Raw genomic sequence first — 19409 nt, 5'->3', positions numbered from 1 at the left:
GGATCTCCTTCTCCCCTTTCTGCTAGGCGTCAGACGGGCACTCGCACCTCACCGCGGTCCCTCGCTGGGGTACGGAGCGCAGCCGGGCGTTGGGGCCCTCCCAGCCCATCTCCAGGGGCGCGGGTGCCGCTCGGGCCTCAGCCGCTCCGCCCGCTCCGGAGCGCGACCCCGGCGCTGCGGCCTTCCCTGCCCGCCTTTCCCCGCGCTGGGCGCGGAGCTGCTGGCAGGCGGCCGCCGCAGGGCAGGGCTGCCGGGGAGGGCCCGCTGCCCTGCTCCCCAGCGAGCGGCGGACCGGCCGCCCCTCGACCCGTACCCGCCTGCGCCCGGGAGGCTCTCCCGGGCCCTCGCCACCCAAGAGCCGGTGTGCGACCCTACCCATGCTGCAAGCCAACCCAAAGACGAACGCGGTCTCTCTGTTGCGGTCTCTAATTTCTACTGATTTTGGCGGGTGCTAGGATCCTAACAGGGTGCTTAGCTGTGCTCCTGTTCCCTCCGGGCCCGGGCTCTGCCTGCCCGACACGCACCGCCCCGCTGAAGCCGCCCGAGGGCTCCCGGTGCTCCGGCTCGCCAGACGCGAGGCGGGAGCGGCCGCGGGCCGCGCCCCGAGACGCGGGGGGCGCCCCGCCGCAGCGGGGGCCGCCCTGGCTGGGGCACCCGGCGGGGCGGCTCCTCCGGCGGGGCGGCTGCTCCGGCGGGGGCGGCCGCGGCTTCTCCGCCTCCCCGTGACGGCCCGCGGCGGGCTCGGCTCCGCTCCGCGCCGCACCGCACCGCACGCAGGCGCAGCCCCGGCCCCCGGCAGCGCGCCAAGGCCGGCTCCGCACCGCCGCCCGCCCGCCCGCAGGAGAGCCGCGATCGGCTCTTCGGACCAGGCCGGGCCGCCGCCTCGCCGGGCCCGCGTCTCCGCGGCAACGGGCAGGCCGGCCCCTGCTGCCAGCGCGGGGCAGGGGCGCGGCTGCCGCCCAGAGCGGGTCCGCAGCGCTCCCGCGCCCACCCGAGGGCGGCCCCAGCTGCCCCGCGCGGCGGGGAGCCTGGGCAGAGCAGGCGGGGCGGGGCCGGGCTGCCAGGGGAACGCGCGGCCGCGGCCCCCGGACGTGGTGGGCTCGGGGGAGCGCAGGGCCCCTCCTGCCCCGGGGGGGGCCTCCAGTGCCAGTCGCTCGCCGGGAGCTCTCGCGCTACCCGAAAGGGCCGTGAAGCTTCTGCAGAGCAAACCGTTAGAGGCACGCTGGGTCATTTTTCAGTGACCGAACAGAAATCCTGCATTCTCGAAGCATCTGCCCGAGCCTTGCAGGATCCTCTCGCCGCGCTCCGCAGCGCCCGTGCGCGTTGTTAGCTGGGCTCGGTGTTGGCGTTCTCTCCTCACGGGTAGAAGGTGCCCGTGCCTGGGTCAGCGTCGCAAGTACGGCATTCCTCCGCTTCTCTCACGGACTGCTTTTAAAGCATGTTTTCCTCCGTTTCCCATTATTACTACTTGTTTGTCTTCCAGGGCCCACGTCCGCCGTATCCCTCACCCCAGTTAAGCGGTTTTGTTTGCAGGTTTCCCTCTGGGGAAGTCACCGGGTGGCTGCATCCAGAGTAAAGGCACGAGCCGTGGAAAGACCCCCAGCTCCCCAGGAAAACCCTCCCGGTAACGCAGCCCCGTCGGGGCAGTCACTGGCTGGTGTTTCAGGGGCAGTGTCCCTGCAGAGCCTCTGCACAGTGCGGCGAACAACAGGGATTAGCCAGGGGTTGTCTTGGTCTGAAATAAAGTATGCTCTTAATTAGCACGATGGTGGAAATCCATTGCTGGGACACGAAGAGTACTTAATCTTACAAATCCAGATAATTATGTTCCCAGTGACCTGACCAAGTCTGATCAGCAGCACTAGTAGGGTTTAAAATACAGGAAATTCATTTCAGAGTTTAGATACATGATTTTTTTTTTCCCCTGACATACTGTGCTTATTAAACTAAATGAGAAAACAAAGCTATTTTAATGGGATTCCTTTAGAAGCTATTTCCTTACAGGAGCATTTTTTTTAATTTGTAGAAGAGAACCTGACACATTTTATTATAGTCTGTAACCTCAAATGCATATTGCACTCCGTAGGAAAGAGTATCTTGCCAACTGCAAGAACTATCATATGGCGAAATACAGAGCCTTGGCAATAATATTTTGAGGCAAACGGGTAAACTTCTTGATAGATCCCATGCATATACAGTGTCTGTTGCAGCAAGTACAGCTGGAGACTGGAATGTCTCAAACTGCCAGAGATACGGCATTAGTGCAAAGCTTTGACTCCATTAAATTTCTAATTGTCTTACCCTGGCTCACTTGAACAGTCCCCTCGTTTAGGAATTTCTGACCTCCAAAGACTATCCGGACAGGAGCCTGTTTTGTAGTAGAGCACGTTGAACCTTGAAAACTTCCATTTTATAGGAAATCTCTGAATTCCGAAAGAAAAAAACTATTGTGCTACAATACTGCCTTTTTCATGGGAACAGTTGGCTTAAATGCATAACTAAATCAGCCTAAATCTTCATGTTTGTTTTGTTACAGGGCCGCAAGCTTCCAAAAAATACACCATTACCTGGGCCGAATAAGAAAAAGCACCCATTCCTCAGCTGGAATGCATCTCCACTTTGAAAATACAGATTCTACTAATTAGGCTATTACTGCTGATTTTAAGAAAAAGCAGGTATGACTAGTAATTTCATTATGCTTTTCCTGGAATAGATTTTCTTTGAGGCTACTTAGGTGATTAAATCCTAATTATGGGCAATATTTATAAACCAGAGGGCAAAATTTATGAAAATTAAAAATGGATCAATGGCAAAGGTGTACTGAAAGAAGTATTGCTTTGCATTTGTTTATGCAAAGCCAAACATATTTTAGGATAATTTTATTTAAGATGACATAAGAAAAAACATTAGGATTAAAACCAGTGACATCATTCCATTAAAGCAGTGATTATTTCAGGTAGTTTTGGTCTCAGCATTCTGTTTAGAATTCTGTAACACAATAGCAACAGAGAAACATTTTCATGGGCATTTCAAGGAGAGAAAGTGAATCCGGAAAGATACCCAACTTTGGTAAATCATCTTAAAACAAGACTTTCAATGTTCCTTTTTCAACTCTAGTTGTCCAATTCAGCCTCCTCACTTCAGTTCTCTATGCAGTATCAGCACAATAACGCAATACCATTTCTTTAACATGACAGTATCTAGGAAGATTTTAATCTAATGAGAAGGCAAAAAGAGGTAATAGATCAAAAGTCAATCAATATATCCCTCAATACGTTCCTTTTACTTTTAGCAAGCCAGAGTTACAAGCTTCAGTCGCAAAGCAACGGCCAGTATGCCTATTTCACCGCACACCTCACTGTCAGGCTGGTCACTGCATTTTCAGGTTGCTGAGCTGCTTGTGAGTTTGACCCTCCCGAACCTCCGGACTCTGAGCTCTTTGGGCCACCCAGTCTCAATACCCGCAGAACTCCTTTACAAATACAATCACAACAACAAAAATGTCATTAAAGTTTGCACATGAGATGGCAAACGAGCAATATTCTGTATAGATTATTTCTGATCTTGGGGGATAACTGAGGGTTTCAGCTTTTTGTACTGGGAGTCCCCTCCTAGAAGGAAAATCCACGCAGGGATTGAATGTACAAAGAGAAAACCACGCAATTGCTGTGCAGGCAGAAATATCCCAAGGGCAGGCTGCAGTAACAGCCTTGTCCAGCCCTGGGCGGGTCTTGACCCAGCATGCTGAAGTGCAGCCAGGTCTCCACCTGAAAGAGTCATCCTAGTGATAGCATTGCACAGAGAAGTGATGTCAGAACAAGGGGGAACAGCGACAGCCAAGGGCTTGGATGGGATCGCTGAAGACCTGCATTTGTATCTTTCGACAAACACAGAACCTGTTTGGACATTGAAAGAAGAATTTCCCATAGGTGTTAGGGTGTGGTTTTTAATCCTTCAGCTGCAATGACACTAACATAATTTATGATGGACCAAAGTGATTGCCAGATTATCTCCAAAGATGTATAGGTCTCTACTTTGGGACTCCACTGTTCTGCTAGGCAAGAAAGGAAGTGCCACGTGTTTCATTTGATTGAATCACAAGATTTTTTTTCTTCTTTTAAAGCATGCCAGTCTCTGAGAAGAGCAAGCTTGGGCACTGATCTCCTGTCAGCACCTGAGCTGTTGAGTCTTCATTACAGAGGGCTTAGAATCCAATATTCCAGGGTGGACACTGAACCGCAGCCCTCCTTCCTCCCTAGTCCTGGTTTCAAAGACGCTGCACTTCAAATGCACCAGTACCCGTGGAACGGAGGGAAGCTGCCCCCGCGCATCATCATGCGTTGCCCTGGCACTAAAGCACAGCAGCCAGTTGTCTCCTACGACTCGGTGATAGCCTGGGTGGGCTCCTCCTCACGTGTGTTAGAGCCTCCCCGGGGCACCGTGAGCAAAACTGAGGTCTTTACAGTGCTTTGTCACTATCGACTGTTGCATACGTCAGTACCGCTGACACGTCTCTACAGCGTCGTAGATTGATGTGGGTGACAGAACGAATGGTGCCAGAGAGATTCTCACGCAGAGGAGTTGTTCGATTATGGACGTTAAGGGTAATGCATCATCCTACAGAGTCGCGAGTGATAACCAAGCTTCAGAGAAGCGTTCCGCTTTTCTGCCCGGCTACTTGTTCAGATTGGCAGGCACTTACGTTACACAAGTTTTACTTGCATTTGACTTCAGATAAGTTAGGAAGCAAAGTTTTTTCTCATCTTTCTAAAGTAAGAGACATTGAATAATACAAGAAAAGTCATTGCTTTCTATATAAAACTACTCTCTATAGCTTTATCTAGATTTTTTTAAATACTCCCATAAGTGAAAGAACTAGATGAGTGAATTCTAAGAATGAGTCTTATTAAAATATAGTAACATATGTTCTTAATTTCTTAGTGAAACATTTGGTTAACCTAAATAAATAGATAACATAAGCAGAAAAGTGAACAGACACACAAATGAAAGGAAACACAAGAAAATGAAAGGAGGCAGAAGTCACCAAAAATGTGAAGGGCTGGATTGCTCAAATAGTACCAGAAATAAAATCACTCTTTCACAGGATTAAGCAAGTGGAAGCATTACAGTATACAGAAAATTAAGCAGGATATATATTTTACACTGCAAAAGGCTAAACCAAAACAAGCAACTGCACTAGCGCACACTTACCTCAACAGCTTAAGAGGAAGAAGTTCGGTAGGGAGGGAGGCACTTGTAGCCCTCCATGGTCTGAGCGGCGCTGGTAAAAGGCATGCCAGCGGTGCAGCCGGCACTGCAGAAGCCCCACACTGCAATGAACGGTGTAGCCCTTTTTCTACCAGCCTGGACAAGGTTTGAGTTTTCAGGTTGCACGACAGCCGTTGTGCCTGTTCTGCTTGCTGTGGGCCACTGCAGGTGACCCTAGTAAGAGAAGTTACTGGTTAACTGTGGTGGTGTTAAAAGACTTTGAAACAGCTGGATCAGAGTGATTACTATTAGCATCTTTAAAACCAGAATTGGCACTATTTACAGAAACACTAATGATAGGAAAATGTGTGAAATTTCCCCCTTATGTAATGTTTATTGAAAGAATTATGTGTTCTTTTAGAGGAACTTTTTAAAATAAACATAGGCTTTTCTCTGTAGGCTTTCTTGATGAAGGAGGCATGTGAATTTAAGAATCATGGTAATATTCCTTTCATCATCTTAAACATGTTGCAATTATAGCCATTATATTCAGTAAAGGGCTTTTAATAGGAATGTGATATCATGGTATATTGCCCCCCTTGTTTCTATGCCTAAATTAGGAGTGTCTTATGTTATTTGCCTCCTTTGCAGTTTTATGATGATTGGTAGCATTTTTGTTCAGAAACCATTTTCATCAGCTCACTGAGAACAGATAACCATAAAGAATGCAATGCTACTTCAAGGCAGTTCTATTTTTATTTGCACTGGTTTTATTCAGGATAACTTCACTGATACCAGGGAACCTGATCCTGATTTCCATTGATGAACGAAGAAAACGATCACCATTCCACGCGACCAGTGAAAAGACAGAAAGGGAACCATAAGTAATAGCTACCAGTAGAGGATAACATAAAGAGGTAAACTGCAGGATCCATACTGCTTAATTGAAGTGTGAGATTAAGAAACAAAAATTGAAATATTATCTTCAGTTTCCCTCATACTAATTTTGACATGATATGAAATATACAGCTCACGATGCTTGGGAATGAGAATGATCAGGCATTCCTTGAAGGATACTCATTCACTTGCAGAACTGAGGCATTTGAGAACAATTGGATGAAATAATTGCTGATACAAATCCTTTGATTAAAAGAGTAATTCTGGATTTTCATAAAGAATTTATTTGGCCTGTCCTAGATTAGAACAGGTATCATGTCTCCCAGTTAAATGAATGTTGGCTTTGCCTGTTGAACGTCAGTGAGATTTTGATGACACACAACATAGGTGGTACTTACTATACGAAAACCTGACAAGTTTGGTTCAGCATGTGTAATTCCGTAAAGTTAGAGATGATTTCATGGCTGGTGAAATGAAAGAAAACTCCAGTCTCTTGGAATCTGTGAGAAAAGAGAGAATACGCAAAAGTAAACACAGATGGGAGAAGACAAACTCTTCCAAACATGAGAGTGGTTGCTCTGCCTTTTGAAAGTCTCCGCTTACGCCCAGGTAAAACACAGGCACGCAAGCCCCGTCTTTCTAAGGCGGCAGTAGGGCTATGACGTAGCATCTTGCCTATACTCTAGGCAGTAGTCACATATGCTTTGATCAGCTGATTTTCCACCATCACATGCCCTGAAGTGCTACGTATGGATGTGCTTCAGGCTGGAATCCATTTCCACAAGAAGAGACCAGGACGGCGCGTGGTTTGGAGGGCAGGCTACGCTATCTGTCTGCTTTGCAGTGGTGTACAGTCCCCTCCCTGCCATACCTGGCACTAGCTAGCTGTCGTCAGGCGGGATGGTGGACTAGGGGGACTTTGTGCACGCTGCTGACCACAACAGTGCTGGTTTGCCTAAGGTTTTTCTCCTGCTTTCCCTAGAAAGAATAGAACCTTCTTGCAGCTTTTCCTTCTTTTCTAATTTAAGAAAATAATCAGATCTGTTGTATATTAACAGTTTCTAGGGACAAACAGACATGCATATAGTATCCCCAAGACTTTCACTAGTAAAATGCCTAATTGTCTCTTAGTAAAAAATAAAACACAAAAAGAAGAATGGAAAACGGAAGAGGAAAAAATTAAAAAAAAGGAGTAATGAATTCTTAGTGGTTTCAGAAACAGTCTGTTCCCAATAACCTCTTTGGTCACCCAGCTTGCACAGTTCCCCGTTAGAGATGTAGTTAGAGTTACGTCCAAAGATGTCTTGAAGAAGATATTATCGTAAAAGTCAGGTTTTAATTAAACTTCCTCATTTCAAAACCAAAGTGGATCTCTGTTTCCCTGGAGACCAGGATGTGTAAGAAGGCAGAATTTTCTCTCCATTTCCCTTTCCTGTGTTGGACCACTGTAGAGCAGTTTATGTAGCTTAATTTTTTCTCCCGCAGGATTAGCATTCATGACTGAATGGACGTTTTCGTAAGATGGCTGTAGTTGTGTCACTGTGGTGGGTAATCTGCGTCGATACTCTTGACGTGCAGTTGTTCACTGAGGGGATCGACATCCTTCACTGCATGTTACTACGCTGGCTTTGAATAGCGGTATCGGACACGAGTGCCCGCTGAACAGAAGGGGAACCCTGTTTTCACGTTTTAGAAGTAGAAAATGAATACGATTCTGCTACAGAAATAACACAGACCTGTCTGCTTGAACCTCCAGCACACCTGCACTGTGGGTGAGAGCAAACACTGGTGTCAGAGAGAAAACAGGAGGGCTATGTTTAGTATTTTTGGCACTGATTTTGCTCCATTGTAAATGACTGTGCACGGGCAGTCGTGACCCAGCATCCTCTGGTTCACAAACTGACCCGAGACGGTGAGCATTTCATCCTTCGCTCAATTTCTGCTGGTATAGAGGAGGAGACAGCAACTGAGCTCCATCTGAATTACTCGAGAGTAGACGGAGAGTTAGGATTCTAAATAAATCGGAATTTATTTGCAATGGTGTTAAAATATTGAAAATGGAAAAGCTTATATAACACCATTTGTGCTAAAGATTTGCAAATTAAATACAAATTTCACTTTTCCTAATGAAGTCAGCAGCTGTGGCAGTTTCGCCCAAAGGAAGGACCACCACTACAGGATTTAGAGCCTGTACAACAAACACCACGTTTAATGACAGTGTTGTTTTTCTCCCCTTTTCCTTCCATGCACTCTCCAAAGTCAATGTTCATATGTCTCTCATTTCCCCTCCAACACATTCTCCTTTCTATCATTCAGATGTTGTCAGATATGACTTAAGATCACAAGGAAAAATACTGTTTTTCAAACTGGAACATCATGAACAATTTAGATAATCAAAACATAATTTCCAAGGGCAAAATACAGCCAAATACCGTTGTCAGTGGCCCGGATTCTTTGCCGTGCCACAGACGTCTGGAGGAACCTTTCTAAACTCTTTTATCTCTTGGTTCTGTCATCTTTGTTGGTGGCAGTTCAAAAGGCGCCAGCACGGCACAACAGTCTCCGAATACCAGGTTTGGTATTTAGAGTAAGAATATCCTTTCCCAAATGAAAGTAGAGGGCAAAAATCAGAAGAATTTATACCTGACAAGAACTGTTCTATTCAATTCACGATAAACCTCACCCAGTTTTCTATTCAAGGTAACACTCTCCCTGACAACTTCAGTATTATAATTTAGACTGACAATTTCAGTATTATAATTTAGATTGAAACGGGGCTTAGGTTTCAAACACGGCACCTTCTTCCCGTAGAGCCCCACGGAGAAGTCCGTGGCTGTCGTAATGAGCTGAGTAACGAGCACAGGACCAAACTCCCGGTAGCCGTCAGGGCAGCTCCCGCTGCTCCGTCCAGAGACAAGCCTCTGCAGTTACGGATGGGCTTAGATACCTGATAGTTCTGCCCTTAAAAAACAGACTAAAATTGTGATTGTCTTGGCTATGCAATAGACAGGCCTCGTGAACGGGCAGACCTCATCATGAGGATGATAACAAGACGATAATTTTCTTGGGGTTTGTTAGGAGTTTGTTGGGACATGTATGTATGCCTAGGGCTGACTTCCTAGGAAGCAGGAGTAAAGGAGAGGACCTCGCTTTAATTAGCCTGTATTAGTATCAAGAATTGTGAGCAGCACTTAGTAGTGCTCTGAATAGCACTAGAAAACCCCAAAGAAATGACTTACAAGGCCTTTTATTTCTCTCCTATTTGTCTGATCTTTGTGAAGGTAAAACTACTTATTATGCTTCCAAGGAAGCAAAAATTAAACAAAGCCCCACGCTGCACCTCCGTCCATTTCGCAGGCGAAGGAATCAAGAAATGTGGCGGAATGAAACCCTCCTCTGGTATTAGGACCATCACGTCCTTATTTCCCACTCTTTTTTCCTACACTACATCTTGCAGACTTCTTGGAAAAAGACTATGAGTCTGTGCTATGGATTTGATTGTCCAAATATTAGCGGAGAACGCGAGGGAAATGACAACTGGATGGCAGACAGCCTGAAGCCGTTTGATGGCATCTTTCATACTTTTCCTCCAGAATGTAAAGGGAAGAGGAAGGAAGGAGTGAGAGCTGATAGCTCAGAGATTTGCAGTGTATTTAAAAACAAACCTATCCCTACACAAAGCAAAAATTACTGTCTTGTATAAAAGTGTTCTATCTTTTTATTTGAGACCAATTCTTTCTGATTTCTCAAAGAAATATTCTTTAAGAACTATTCTTCACCTTTGGAAAACTGTTCTTAAATTACACCTTTCAATTGTAATCCTTTTACAACTTTCAGGCTCTTTTAAATAATGACTAACGCCTAGCAAATTTTCTGTAAGGAGTACAATAACTAACATATCCATTTCAAAACATGCTATGAAAGAAAACAGTGTAAATTTTAAATTAACAGTTAGGAAGCAGCACCTCAGAAATTATGAAGGTACTTACTGATGGTATAACAGGTACAATCGAATGGCTGAAGAGCTGCCACTCGCCTTGACATTTCAGATGCGGTCTGTTAAGATTGTAAGTTATTTCTGAGAAATGCGTTTCATTAGACATTCCACGAGACTCTTCAGTTCAACAAGCCATAGAAAGCGGCGTCACGAGCACGTTACAGCTCAGCATTCTGCAAAGTCTGTATTGTCTTGGGATGAATTCTTGTCCTGAGGAGCTCTGCAGCAATCCGAGTCTCATCACCGGCAGAGGAGCAGGAGCTCTCTAGAGCTAGTGAGATACAAACACTGAGTATTTAGGCAATGGGGCTTTTCCATTACGTAGCGCTGCGTGGAACAAAAACGCAGCGTAGGGCTCCTCATCAGAGCTCGCCCTCCCTATGTGTTAGCAGTTCATGCAGCAGAACGGACCAGTGGCATGCTTTGCTATTCGGGTGTTGGCAGGCTGTTTGCGACAGGGGCCGTGGGCCACGCTTTTCTCCTGACTACTTGAAAGTAGTGTCGCAGGCCCAGTAGTTTACGGAGGAAAATAGAGATCTTCTGGACATACTGCTGGGAGAACAAGGCATCTGAGGTACTGTCCGTTTTAAAGCTCTGAAGCAAGTCCTGGAGGCTTCACCCAGTCGGGCGAGGGACTCGGCAGCGCGGCGGGGAGGTGCAGTTTCCGAGCGGCGGTGGAACGTCTGGGTCTGGGCCTCTGCTCCTCCGCAGGGCTGCCTGCTGTGGGTCCCCCAGCTCTCCTCCGAGCCGGGCTTCCCCGCCAGCTGCGGAGCTTACCGCAGAGCCCAGCCCACGCCGCGCTGGCTGAGCATCGCCCGCCGGCGGGCTGCAGGGGCCCGGGCGGCAGGGCCGGGGGAGCGGTGGTGTCCTTCAGCGTCTGCTGAGGAAACCCGGGGCTTTCAGTGTGCGTCTGTGTTCAGGGCTCCGTTCTACCTGGGAAGAGATGGAGCGTCAGGCACTAAGTATGTTTCTGGCTTTGGTTTGGGCTCTTGCATTGCACCTGTTGCGGTGATCAGCGAGAACCCGCGTTTCAGGCCCGAACTACCAGCCTCAGGCTTGTTTTTCTTCTCTATCGAAACTTCCCATGTAACGTCTTCCAGACACACTGCAATAAAGACCTCCATAGCGAGGGAGCTTCCGAAACGCTGTGGAATCTCTAGACAAGAAAAAGATTGATTTTCCACGCTACCCACTAATTTAAATCAAGTCCTTATTTTATTACAATAGCTGGATAAAAATCAATGCAGCTGCCTTCACGTTAGCGAGGTTAAAAATCAGTAGCGAGTACTGGTGACTAATTTAAGATGAGCTGTTTGCGCTTTCATTAATAACAACCGCACGCTGGTGAAAGACTTGGCCATAATATCGGCTGATTGCCTTTCATACTGGTTGCGATGTTTATGTATGAGTTTAAAAATAACTGAACTGGGTGAGAGAGCTGCTGACAGCGAAGATGCCCCTGAGGGAGCGGGAGCGGGAGGCGCCGGGCCAGGACCGCTCCCGCGGGGCCGGGCCGGGCGCACGGAACCGGGCAGCTCGGGGCTCGGCGGGGAGCTGCCGTGCCGCGGTCCGGCCCCGCGGCCCCGTCCTGTGGCACCGCCGCCGGCACGGCCCCTGCGAGAGAGCCGCGCCTGCTGCGCGGAGCCGGAGGCCGCGGCGGGGAGCGGGGACCGGCGCTCCCGGCGGACGCCCCGCTCCGCAGCCGCCGCGGCCGGGCCTCCGGGCGGCTGGGCAGGGGAGGGAGGAGGAGGCGGAGCAGGGGGCGGAGGCGGGCCCCGGGCCCCGGTCCCCTCCCCGGCCCGGCCCGGCCCGGCCGCACCTGCGGGCGGCGCCGCTGCCCTCCCGCCGCCGCCGGGGGCGCTGCGCTGGGGGCGGTGCGGCCCGGCCCGCCCCGCCGCTCCGCTCCGCTCCGCTCCCGCCTCCCGCCTCCCGGCGCTGCGGCCGCCCGGCTCCCCGCCGGTCTGCCCGGCCCGGCCCGGCCCGGCCCGGCTCGGCTCGGCTCGGCTCGGCTCCGCTCCCCTCCCTTTCCCTCCCCTCCCCTCCCCTCCTCTCCGCTCCGCCCCGCTCCGCCCCGCTCCGCTGCAGCCGCCGCGGGCAGGAGGACGGGAGGCGGCGGCGCCGGGCGCTGCCATGCGGGCGGGCGGCGCCGGGGCGCGGGGCGGGTGAGGGCGGCGGTGGCGGCGGCGGCTGGCGGCGGCTCGCAGCGCCTGGTCCCGCCCGCGGGAGCCGCCGGACCGGCGGGGAGCGGCGCGCAGGGCATGCCATCCGCCTCGCCCCGATGTTTCACTGGGGCAAGTGGAAGAAGAGGATGGGAGCGAGCGCCTCCTCCTCCAAGAGACCCGTCTTCGACGAGCGGGAGGACGGTGAGTGCGGGCCGGGGTGCCCGGGGTGCCCTGCCCCGAGGTGCCCGGGGTGCCCTGCCCCGGGATGCCCTGCCCGGTGTGCCGTGCCCGGTGTGCCGTGCCCGGGGTGCCCTGCCCGGGGTGCCCTGCCCCGCACCTGTTGAGCCCCGCTCCGCCCGGCACGGCCGGTCCCGTCCCGCCCGGCGGGGCTGCCCGGGGGCAGCGGGCGGCGGGACCGCGGGGCGGGCGCGGTTTGCCGGCCGGGTCTCGCCTCCCCGCCGGGCGCAGGGGCAGGAGCCGCCGGCAGGCGCTGCCCCGCAGGAACGGGGCGGCCGTCGCTGCCATGACGGGAATTTGGAAGCGGGCGGCGAGGGAACAGTTTAGCCGTGAAGTTTCGGTCTGTGCAAGGAGGTCTGTGGTTTTAACCAGTAAAGATCCAGTGCAGCTGGCCGTCAAACTTCTAAAAACTACCTGTCATTGCAAAAAGGCTGCTTTGGGTTTTTTCCCCAAAATAGGAGTTTTTTGTAGAAATGCACCGTGAAATACCACAGTGGCGTTAGACTTCTCAGATGTAGGGTGAAATTTCAGAGGACCAAAGGAAGGAAACTCTGCCTGTGGGTGGGGGAAGACTCGGGAGAGGTGTCAGGCCAGCAGACGGGGTGCTGGGCGGCCACGAGCTCTCCCGACATACAAAGAGCGCTGCCATGGCCCTTGGACACCAACCGAGCACTGGCAAAAATCCCCGGCTGCTCAGAGCACTCGAATTGTACGCTAGATAAACTTGGAGTTAAATGTATATGTTAATTTGAGTCTTCAGGGCACGGTGATGCTCTAGTGTACGTGAGCACTGGGTCTCCTGGCATCCCCGCGGTGAGGGTGACCAACCCTGAGGCTGCCTGGGCTGCTTCTGACAGCGGAAGGGATGTTAAATCAGGTGAACTTTTACTGGAGAAGTAGCTGGTTGATATCACCAACAAGTATTTATGAGCAGTTCAGAGCATGGCACTGAATTGTTAACCCTTGCATCTCTTACTACAGAAGTGTAGAGAAACTGTCTGTTAGAATGGCCCCTCCCTGCCCGAGGGGTCTGCTGTGCCGTGGCTGAATGCGCCGCAAAATTGCTGTTGGAAGGAAAACTGCAAAAGGCATCCAGCCCCCCCGTCCCTTTCTACGAACGGCGTGCGTGAGATGGGGTCGGTGTGCGTGCGGGGTGTGTGCAGCTCCGGGGGGCTTGACCAGAACGTTGTGCTCAAAGTGGAAAATGTGTTTCCTCTTGGATGCGGTGGGTCAGCAGGAAGAGCAAGCGAGCCGAGTAACAGTGCTTAAATTGGAGGCTTTGCTACATAATTCCGAAAGCATTTCAGTCTGAACTGAGCCCGTATACAGCCAATATAGGGAAACTGAGCTTTGCAGGTGAAGGACCATTGACAAAAACCTGTTAACATCTCGTAAGGCGTTTTCAAGTAGCGCTTTTGCAATAGCGGAGACTTACTAGGACATTACTTTCTTAATATTGCCTCTTTTTCATCCCTGCCTGTTAGTGTGTGCTCAGAGCAATTACAGTGTTGTTCTGGTGAACTCATATTTACTGGCATGGCATGGTTGCTATGGAGATCGCTTAAGACATTCCAATAACTTCCTTACATAAAGAAGCCAGTTAATACTTTGGGTTTGTGTGTGACATAATGTGGCAGAATTGCTAGTGATGACAATTTAAAGTGAAAAAAATTAGAAAAAAAAAAAAAGGAAAAAGATAGGTTAGTATCTGAAATTTTACCCGTTGGTGGTTCCCAGTGATGGATATAGAATAATGAGCCTGACTGTCTAAATCCAATGGTTAATCCCTTTTAATTATGATAGGGTGTATGTAAGTAGAAGGTTAACCTTTATTCTAGTGAGTAGTAACGCAAGGCCCAGTATTTACTCTCTGATAGATCAAACTCCAAATGTGTAGATTTTTGAGGCAAGAAAACCCTTGCAGTCCTCTTGCCAGGCTTCCGTGGGACTGGTTTCAAGACTTTACTGAATTACCGCCTCAAGTCAAACCGGTGTGGTAAGCCAGAGCGTGGTGGGGTTTCCTGGGGGTGGGCAGTAATGTGTTTGCTCTCGGTGTAAAACACCCGGCCCCGGAGGATTATCCGCTCTTAACCTCACAGTTAGAAATCGTCCTTTCTCTCCAGTCCGCGTCTGTCCAACCTCAGCTTCCTACTGCTGGATCTTGCCGTGATAAACTGGAGGAACGCCTGTTGTCGTGCCCCCATCTCGGTGTAGCGGCAGGCTGGGATCGTGGCCGCCTGCGTCCTCGGCGGTGGGATGCGTGGATTGAGCTCTCTGAGTCCGTGACTCCGAGGGTAAACTTCATATTCCTCAGTCTGTCTCGTGGATCTTCTCTCAACCCTCTCCGTTTTTTTCAGCATCGTTTCTGGTAATGCTGGGACTGAACTCCTTGCTTCGGCCGGGATGGAGCGCGGGGCAGGTGGGTGCTGGCACAGTGCGTGTGCGGCGCTGGCTCGTCGTCCGCCCGGGGACAGGGTGGTGTGGAGCTGTGCTATGGAGCGTCGCGCCCAAGGAACGACTCTCCTGCTCCCTCCTCGCTCCCCTTCCTGGGTGCTGCGTTGTCCCCTGCCCCCCAGTTTTTCCCCGGTTCAGGTAACGTCTCCTGACTGTGAAGCTGGGTGCAGGCCAAGTGCGGCCGGTCCTTTGCATTTCACCTGAGCTGCAGTGGGGGCACAGTGCATCTGCATCTTTCTGACACGCTTTTGGTACCGTGCTTGGCTGCGGCGCGCGCGTTTTGCTGTTTCACGTTTGCGCGTACAACCTTTGAAATATTTCTGAGCGTTTTGGAGTCGGGATTCAACTAACAGAAAAGCTGACTTTGAAAGGAGAGTGTCTGCCTGTTTTGTGTGCTTCCGGAAGGCGCTGGTGCGTGAGAGATCGGTCCCGCTCGCTTTGCGAGGGTGGGCTTCGGTTGGCTCCATTTACACGGGAGCCTTGGCCTGTCCAGCAGCGGCTGCGTAGGCCCCAGTGGGGTGCAGGCTCCGGGCTGTCCAGCTAGAGGTGCTGCCTGGTGAGGCCTTTCGGGCAGCCGGTTTTTGGCGAGGTGCATTGCACCCTGTTTCTGAACAGAGGAAGCTAATGAAGGGGTGGGGGGGAGGGAAAAAGACTATAAAAAGGGCGGGAAGAAGGATATAAGGGCTGCATCAAAAGAATAGCAGGGCTGCAAGGCTGAGCACTCTCGGAGCTATGGTGTGCTGGAACAGGGTGGCCTCAGTAAGCTGCAGTGAACCGTCCATTTTCCATCAGGAAAAACAGGCCTTTGTCTGTAATGGCTTTTTAGGGTTTCTTGTTTACACCTGTAAAAACCTTTTAAAAGCTTCTTACTTGGTCGGTGAATGTGTTTGCCGGCACAAAGGCCCAGTCTGGGCGCCAGCGGCCTCCCTGCCTGTTGCGGACCATCAGCTCTCCGCGGCGGGGCACGGGGCGCTGGAACGTCTCAGCCCACGGTCGCAAGGCTTGTTTTTCATGGGGGCAGAAAGTATTTTCTGTTGTCGTTCTGGGAAATGGCCAAGCAAGTTTTATTGACACCCCCCCCTTTATTTATTTATTTATTTAACTTTATTTTTTATGCCAAATGGCGAAAACCCGTAATTGTGAAGCCACAGGAATGTTTCAACCCAAACATTTAAAAAAGCGTTTAGCAGAGTTGCTAGGACTTGGGAAATGGGACTGAGTAATAGGAAATACACAGCACTCTTACACTTAGTGCTATTAGCGTTGCCCACAGTTGTGTTATGCGAGAGAGGGGGAAAAACACAGCATGAGGGATCTTTATACGCAGCTATATCTAAACAGGAATTTCAAGAGTGCGTTTTGGTTGTGGCTTCTCCTGAATCAAAGTGGCCTACTAAAAAAGTGTGTGTAAATATACATGAGAATATGTAAAGCCATCTGGTGCTTTCTGCTGAGCTGTTCCTTCCTTTGCTTACACCGAGGTGAGTGGTCTGAGGGCTTTCTGCCTGTTTGCTGACACTGAATTAGATTTCCAGCTGATTTACAAGGTTTTAATGCTGCAGCCCAGTTATTTTCATCATGATTTTGTCTCGATCACTTGTTTGCCCGTCCCTTATTTGAGTCTCTCTACTGGAGTGCAGATGGCTTTTTGCAAGGGGGTCAAGTGCAATCTCCTTGGTGTATCTTACTTGCATCAAAATCAACTTTTTAAAACCAGTTCCCAGTTTTACAGCCCACAGGTACAGCTCTTCCAGTAAGCCAGTCTGACTCGGAGAAGCGTGGACTCAGGGTTAGCCTTTGGGTCAGGTGGAACGACCGTAGGTGTTCTTGTTTCCCCTCTCTATTTGAAATTCTTTGGCTCCGGTAATACCGGGAGGAGGCACCAGACTGGAGTTTGGGGGAGGAAAAAAGACCCAACTGCAAGGGCAGCCGGCAGCGTTCCAGAGGATGTGCGGGGTGCAGGGTGCCGGGGAGGAGGGGGAGCCCCGTCCCGGGAGGGCGTGGGGTTTTGGGGCCGTGGGGTGGGTGGATGCCCCCTCCTCGCGCAGTGCCGGGCTGGCTTCTGTCGGCCGTGGGGCCCCGTCCTGAGCGCAGGCCAGCGACGCCCCGCGTCTCTGGTGGCCGGTCTTCCCTGTGGCCTGCGCGTGTTGGTAGACGTGGGTCTAAAACTTATAAAAGAGCTGCTCTGCGAATGCCTGCTGCGAGTTTCCAAGCTGAGAAATACTATTCTGTAAAGATGTGTTTCCCTGGTAAAACAAGAAAACTGTTATGCGTCTTGAAGCTGTTTCCTAGCCACTCAGTTTGCTGAAGTGCTCCAGCTTTAGGGATGTGCTGGGCCCAGGGGGCTCTTGAAGCCCGAGCACCGCTCGAGGGACGGTCCCCGCTCTGCCTCTCTGCCATCCTCATCCTCGCGGGGACCGCGGGAGGCTGGAGAGCCTCGGCAGCTGCGCGGCATGGCGCCCATCCCCATGGAAACGGGCGAGAAGCTGCAAAACCTGGGGGAACGTGCTTAAAATAATCCCCATTTTAATTTCAAACCCTGTGTTGGCAGGCTGTAGGGTTACACACGCACCAGAGCGTGCATCCCTCCTGCCTCACCCTGGTGACCTGGTGATGGACAACTGGAGTGCTTCGTTTGTGAAGCTGTTTGTACAGAGAACGAACTGCACGTGCTGGTGCCGAACCTGCCTCTTGCTCCGACCTGCCGTCCCGCAGCCACCTTCTGCTGAGCCTGTGCCGGCTGGCTGCGGGCTAGCTGCCGGGTGCTGCCGGGTGCTGCCGGGTGCTGCCCGCCTCCAGCTGCAGCTTCGGGGAGCGCTCCCAGACCCACGTGTCATCGTCAGCTTACATCACTTTGAAGTCAAGAGTTCCGTTGTCACAGATTGGCAGGCTGTTTACGCTCCTCCTTTTACTTCCGATGTGCTGATCCGCTGGGAGCAAGGTGTCCAGCGTTCTCCACAGTGCTAGGCATTAGTTTTTCAGATCGGGATTCTCCCCCGTAATTGTTTGTTCCCAGGGTTGGGACCTTCAGGGAAGCAAGGGCATGCTGCCAGGCTGTCGGGGGTGTCGGAGTGACAGAGTCGTGGAGAGGACGGGGAGCAAAGCCTGACCTTGTCATGCGTCCCGTACCTCTGCGGTGACCCAGACCCCTCCCGCCAGGTTTGCCCCAGGTCTGGGGGCATCCTGCTGCGCTGCCAGGAGAGGGACCTGGGAGACGGGAGGGTCCCAGCCCTGACCCAGGAACCAGGGGAAGCTTCTCGCCCTCTCCTAAGGTGATGAGTATCATAAACCACGTGCTGCTCTTTCGGCCCCCTCCCACGGGGTGGCCAGCACGGCTCGGCCAGGTCCCTCGCTCCCTGGGGGCTGGGGCTGCCCCGCGGCATCGTCCCTGCTCCAGCCAGCGCCAGCCGTGCTCCTCCTGCTGTGGTGGGCTCACCAGCGGGGCGAAGCAGCCTAGGGGCTGGCTCCTCTTGCGGCCGGGTGCCCGGCACCGGTTCTCCCGCCCGGCTTCATCGTCTCAGCCGGGCAGGGATTTCAGGCCCTGGGGAGGAAACATTGCCCTTTTGATTGGAAAACTATGGACTAATACCCAGTAGGGCAGTTATAAAATCCCAAATCCTATTTCTTTAGGGTCGGATACAGATATGTTAAGCTTCCATGCTCTGCAAATTACTTATTAAAGTAATCACTGATCAGATTGCAAGGCAAACTTTTTTCATAGCCTGACTCTTATGTGGCTGTGGGTTGAGAGCACAGATGCCTTTCCCTGTTATTTAAAAACAAGAGAAAAAAGCCTTTATGTACTATCAAAGTGGTAGCTAAGTAAGTAAGTGGGGGGAGGAGGGAGTGGGAATTACAAGGAGGTGTCAGAAAAGCTGTGTTTAGTATTGTCAGCCGTGCTTTGTTTTTGCTTTAATCTTGCTTCCCCCGGATCCGAGGCTTTTTGTGCGTGCCTTGCCCAGGGACAAGCTCTTGCCACACGCTCGCTGCCCCCAGCCTCCCCAGCAGAGCCCGTGCTCCTCGTTCGGTCGAAGGGCTGGAAACCTTTCCCTGCGTGAAGCTTTTCAGCGCGTCGTGTAACGCAGAAGTAGGTTGAATCCAGAGAACTCGGTAACTGCAAGTGTGTGGTAATGAGCACAAGGTTTGGGTTACGGGCTGTCTTTCTCCTTCAGAAATAATTAATAGCATTGCTGTCACTCTCCACGCTGAAGGCCACGGTCCGTTCCCAGTAGCGCTGGAAGAAATCTGAAGAAAAAACATTCTGGACGTGCACTGCTGAAAGGGGGAAAACGTCTCCCTTTGAGCACTGGAAATTGCAGTTATGGGAAACGGCTGCTGCTGCTCACCTAAGACCGCGCATTATCTTTCACTTGTGCTGGCTTAAGAACATATATATTTTTTAAAAAGAACATATATATTTTTAAAAATCTTTTAATTGACAACTGTTTACAAAA

At 51.3% G+C, this 19409-nt stretch overlaps 1 protein-coding gene and 1 long non-coding RNA gene across 4 annotated transcripts in view; both read left to right on the top strand.

Annotated features, from left to right (window-relative positions):
- Positions 1-439: 439 nt before the first annotated feature.
- Positions 440-7146, top strand: LOC140656094 (uncharacterized). The gene is made up of 4 exons (XR_012043972.1): positions 440-1396; positions 1484-1624; positions 2537-2675; positions 4124-7146. It is a non-coding gene; the product is annotated as an uncharacterized lncRNA (long non-coding RNA).
- Positions 7147-12011: 4865 nt separating this feature from the next.
- The window catches only part of STK32C (serine/threonine kinase 32C), a 99733-nt gene continuing 92335 nt past the window's right edge, over positions 12012-19409 (top strand). For all 3 annotated transcript variants that reach the window (XR_012043971.1, XM_072871370.1, XM_072871369.1), the window contains exon 1: positions 12012-12465. Coding sequence is in view for 2 of the 3 variants with exons in the window: in XM_072871370.1 (XP_072727471.1) it covers positions 12361-12465 (105 nt within the window). In the remaining variant the exon portion in view is untranslated. The remainder of the gene's footprint in view (positions 12466-19409) is intronic.

Source organism: Ciconia boyciana, chromosome 8 (genome assembly GCF_034638445.1).
Source record: "Ciconia boyciana chromosome 8, ASM3463844v1, whole genome shotgun sequence".
Classification (NCBI taxonomy): domain Eukaryota; kingdom Metazoa; phylum Chordata; class Aves; order Ciconiiformes; family Ciconiidae; genus Ciconia; species Ciconia boyciana.
Note: the sequence above shows the minus strand (reverse complement) of the source record. Positions and strands in the feature narration are given on the sequence as shown.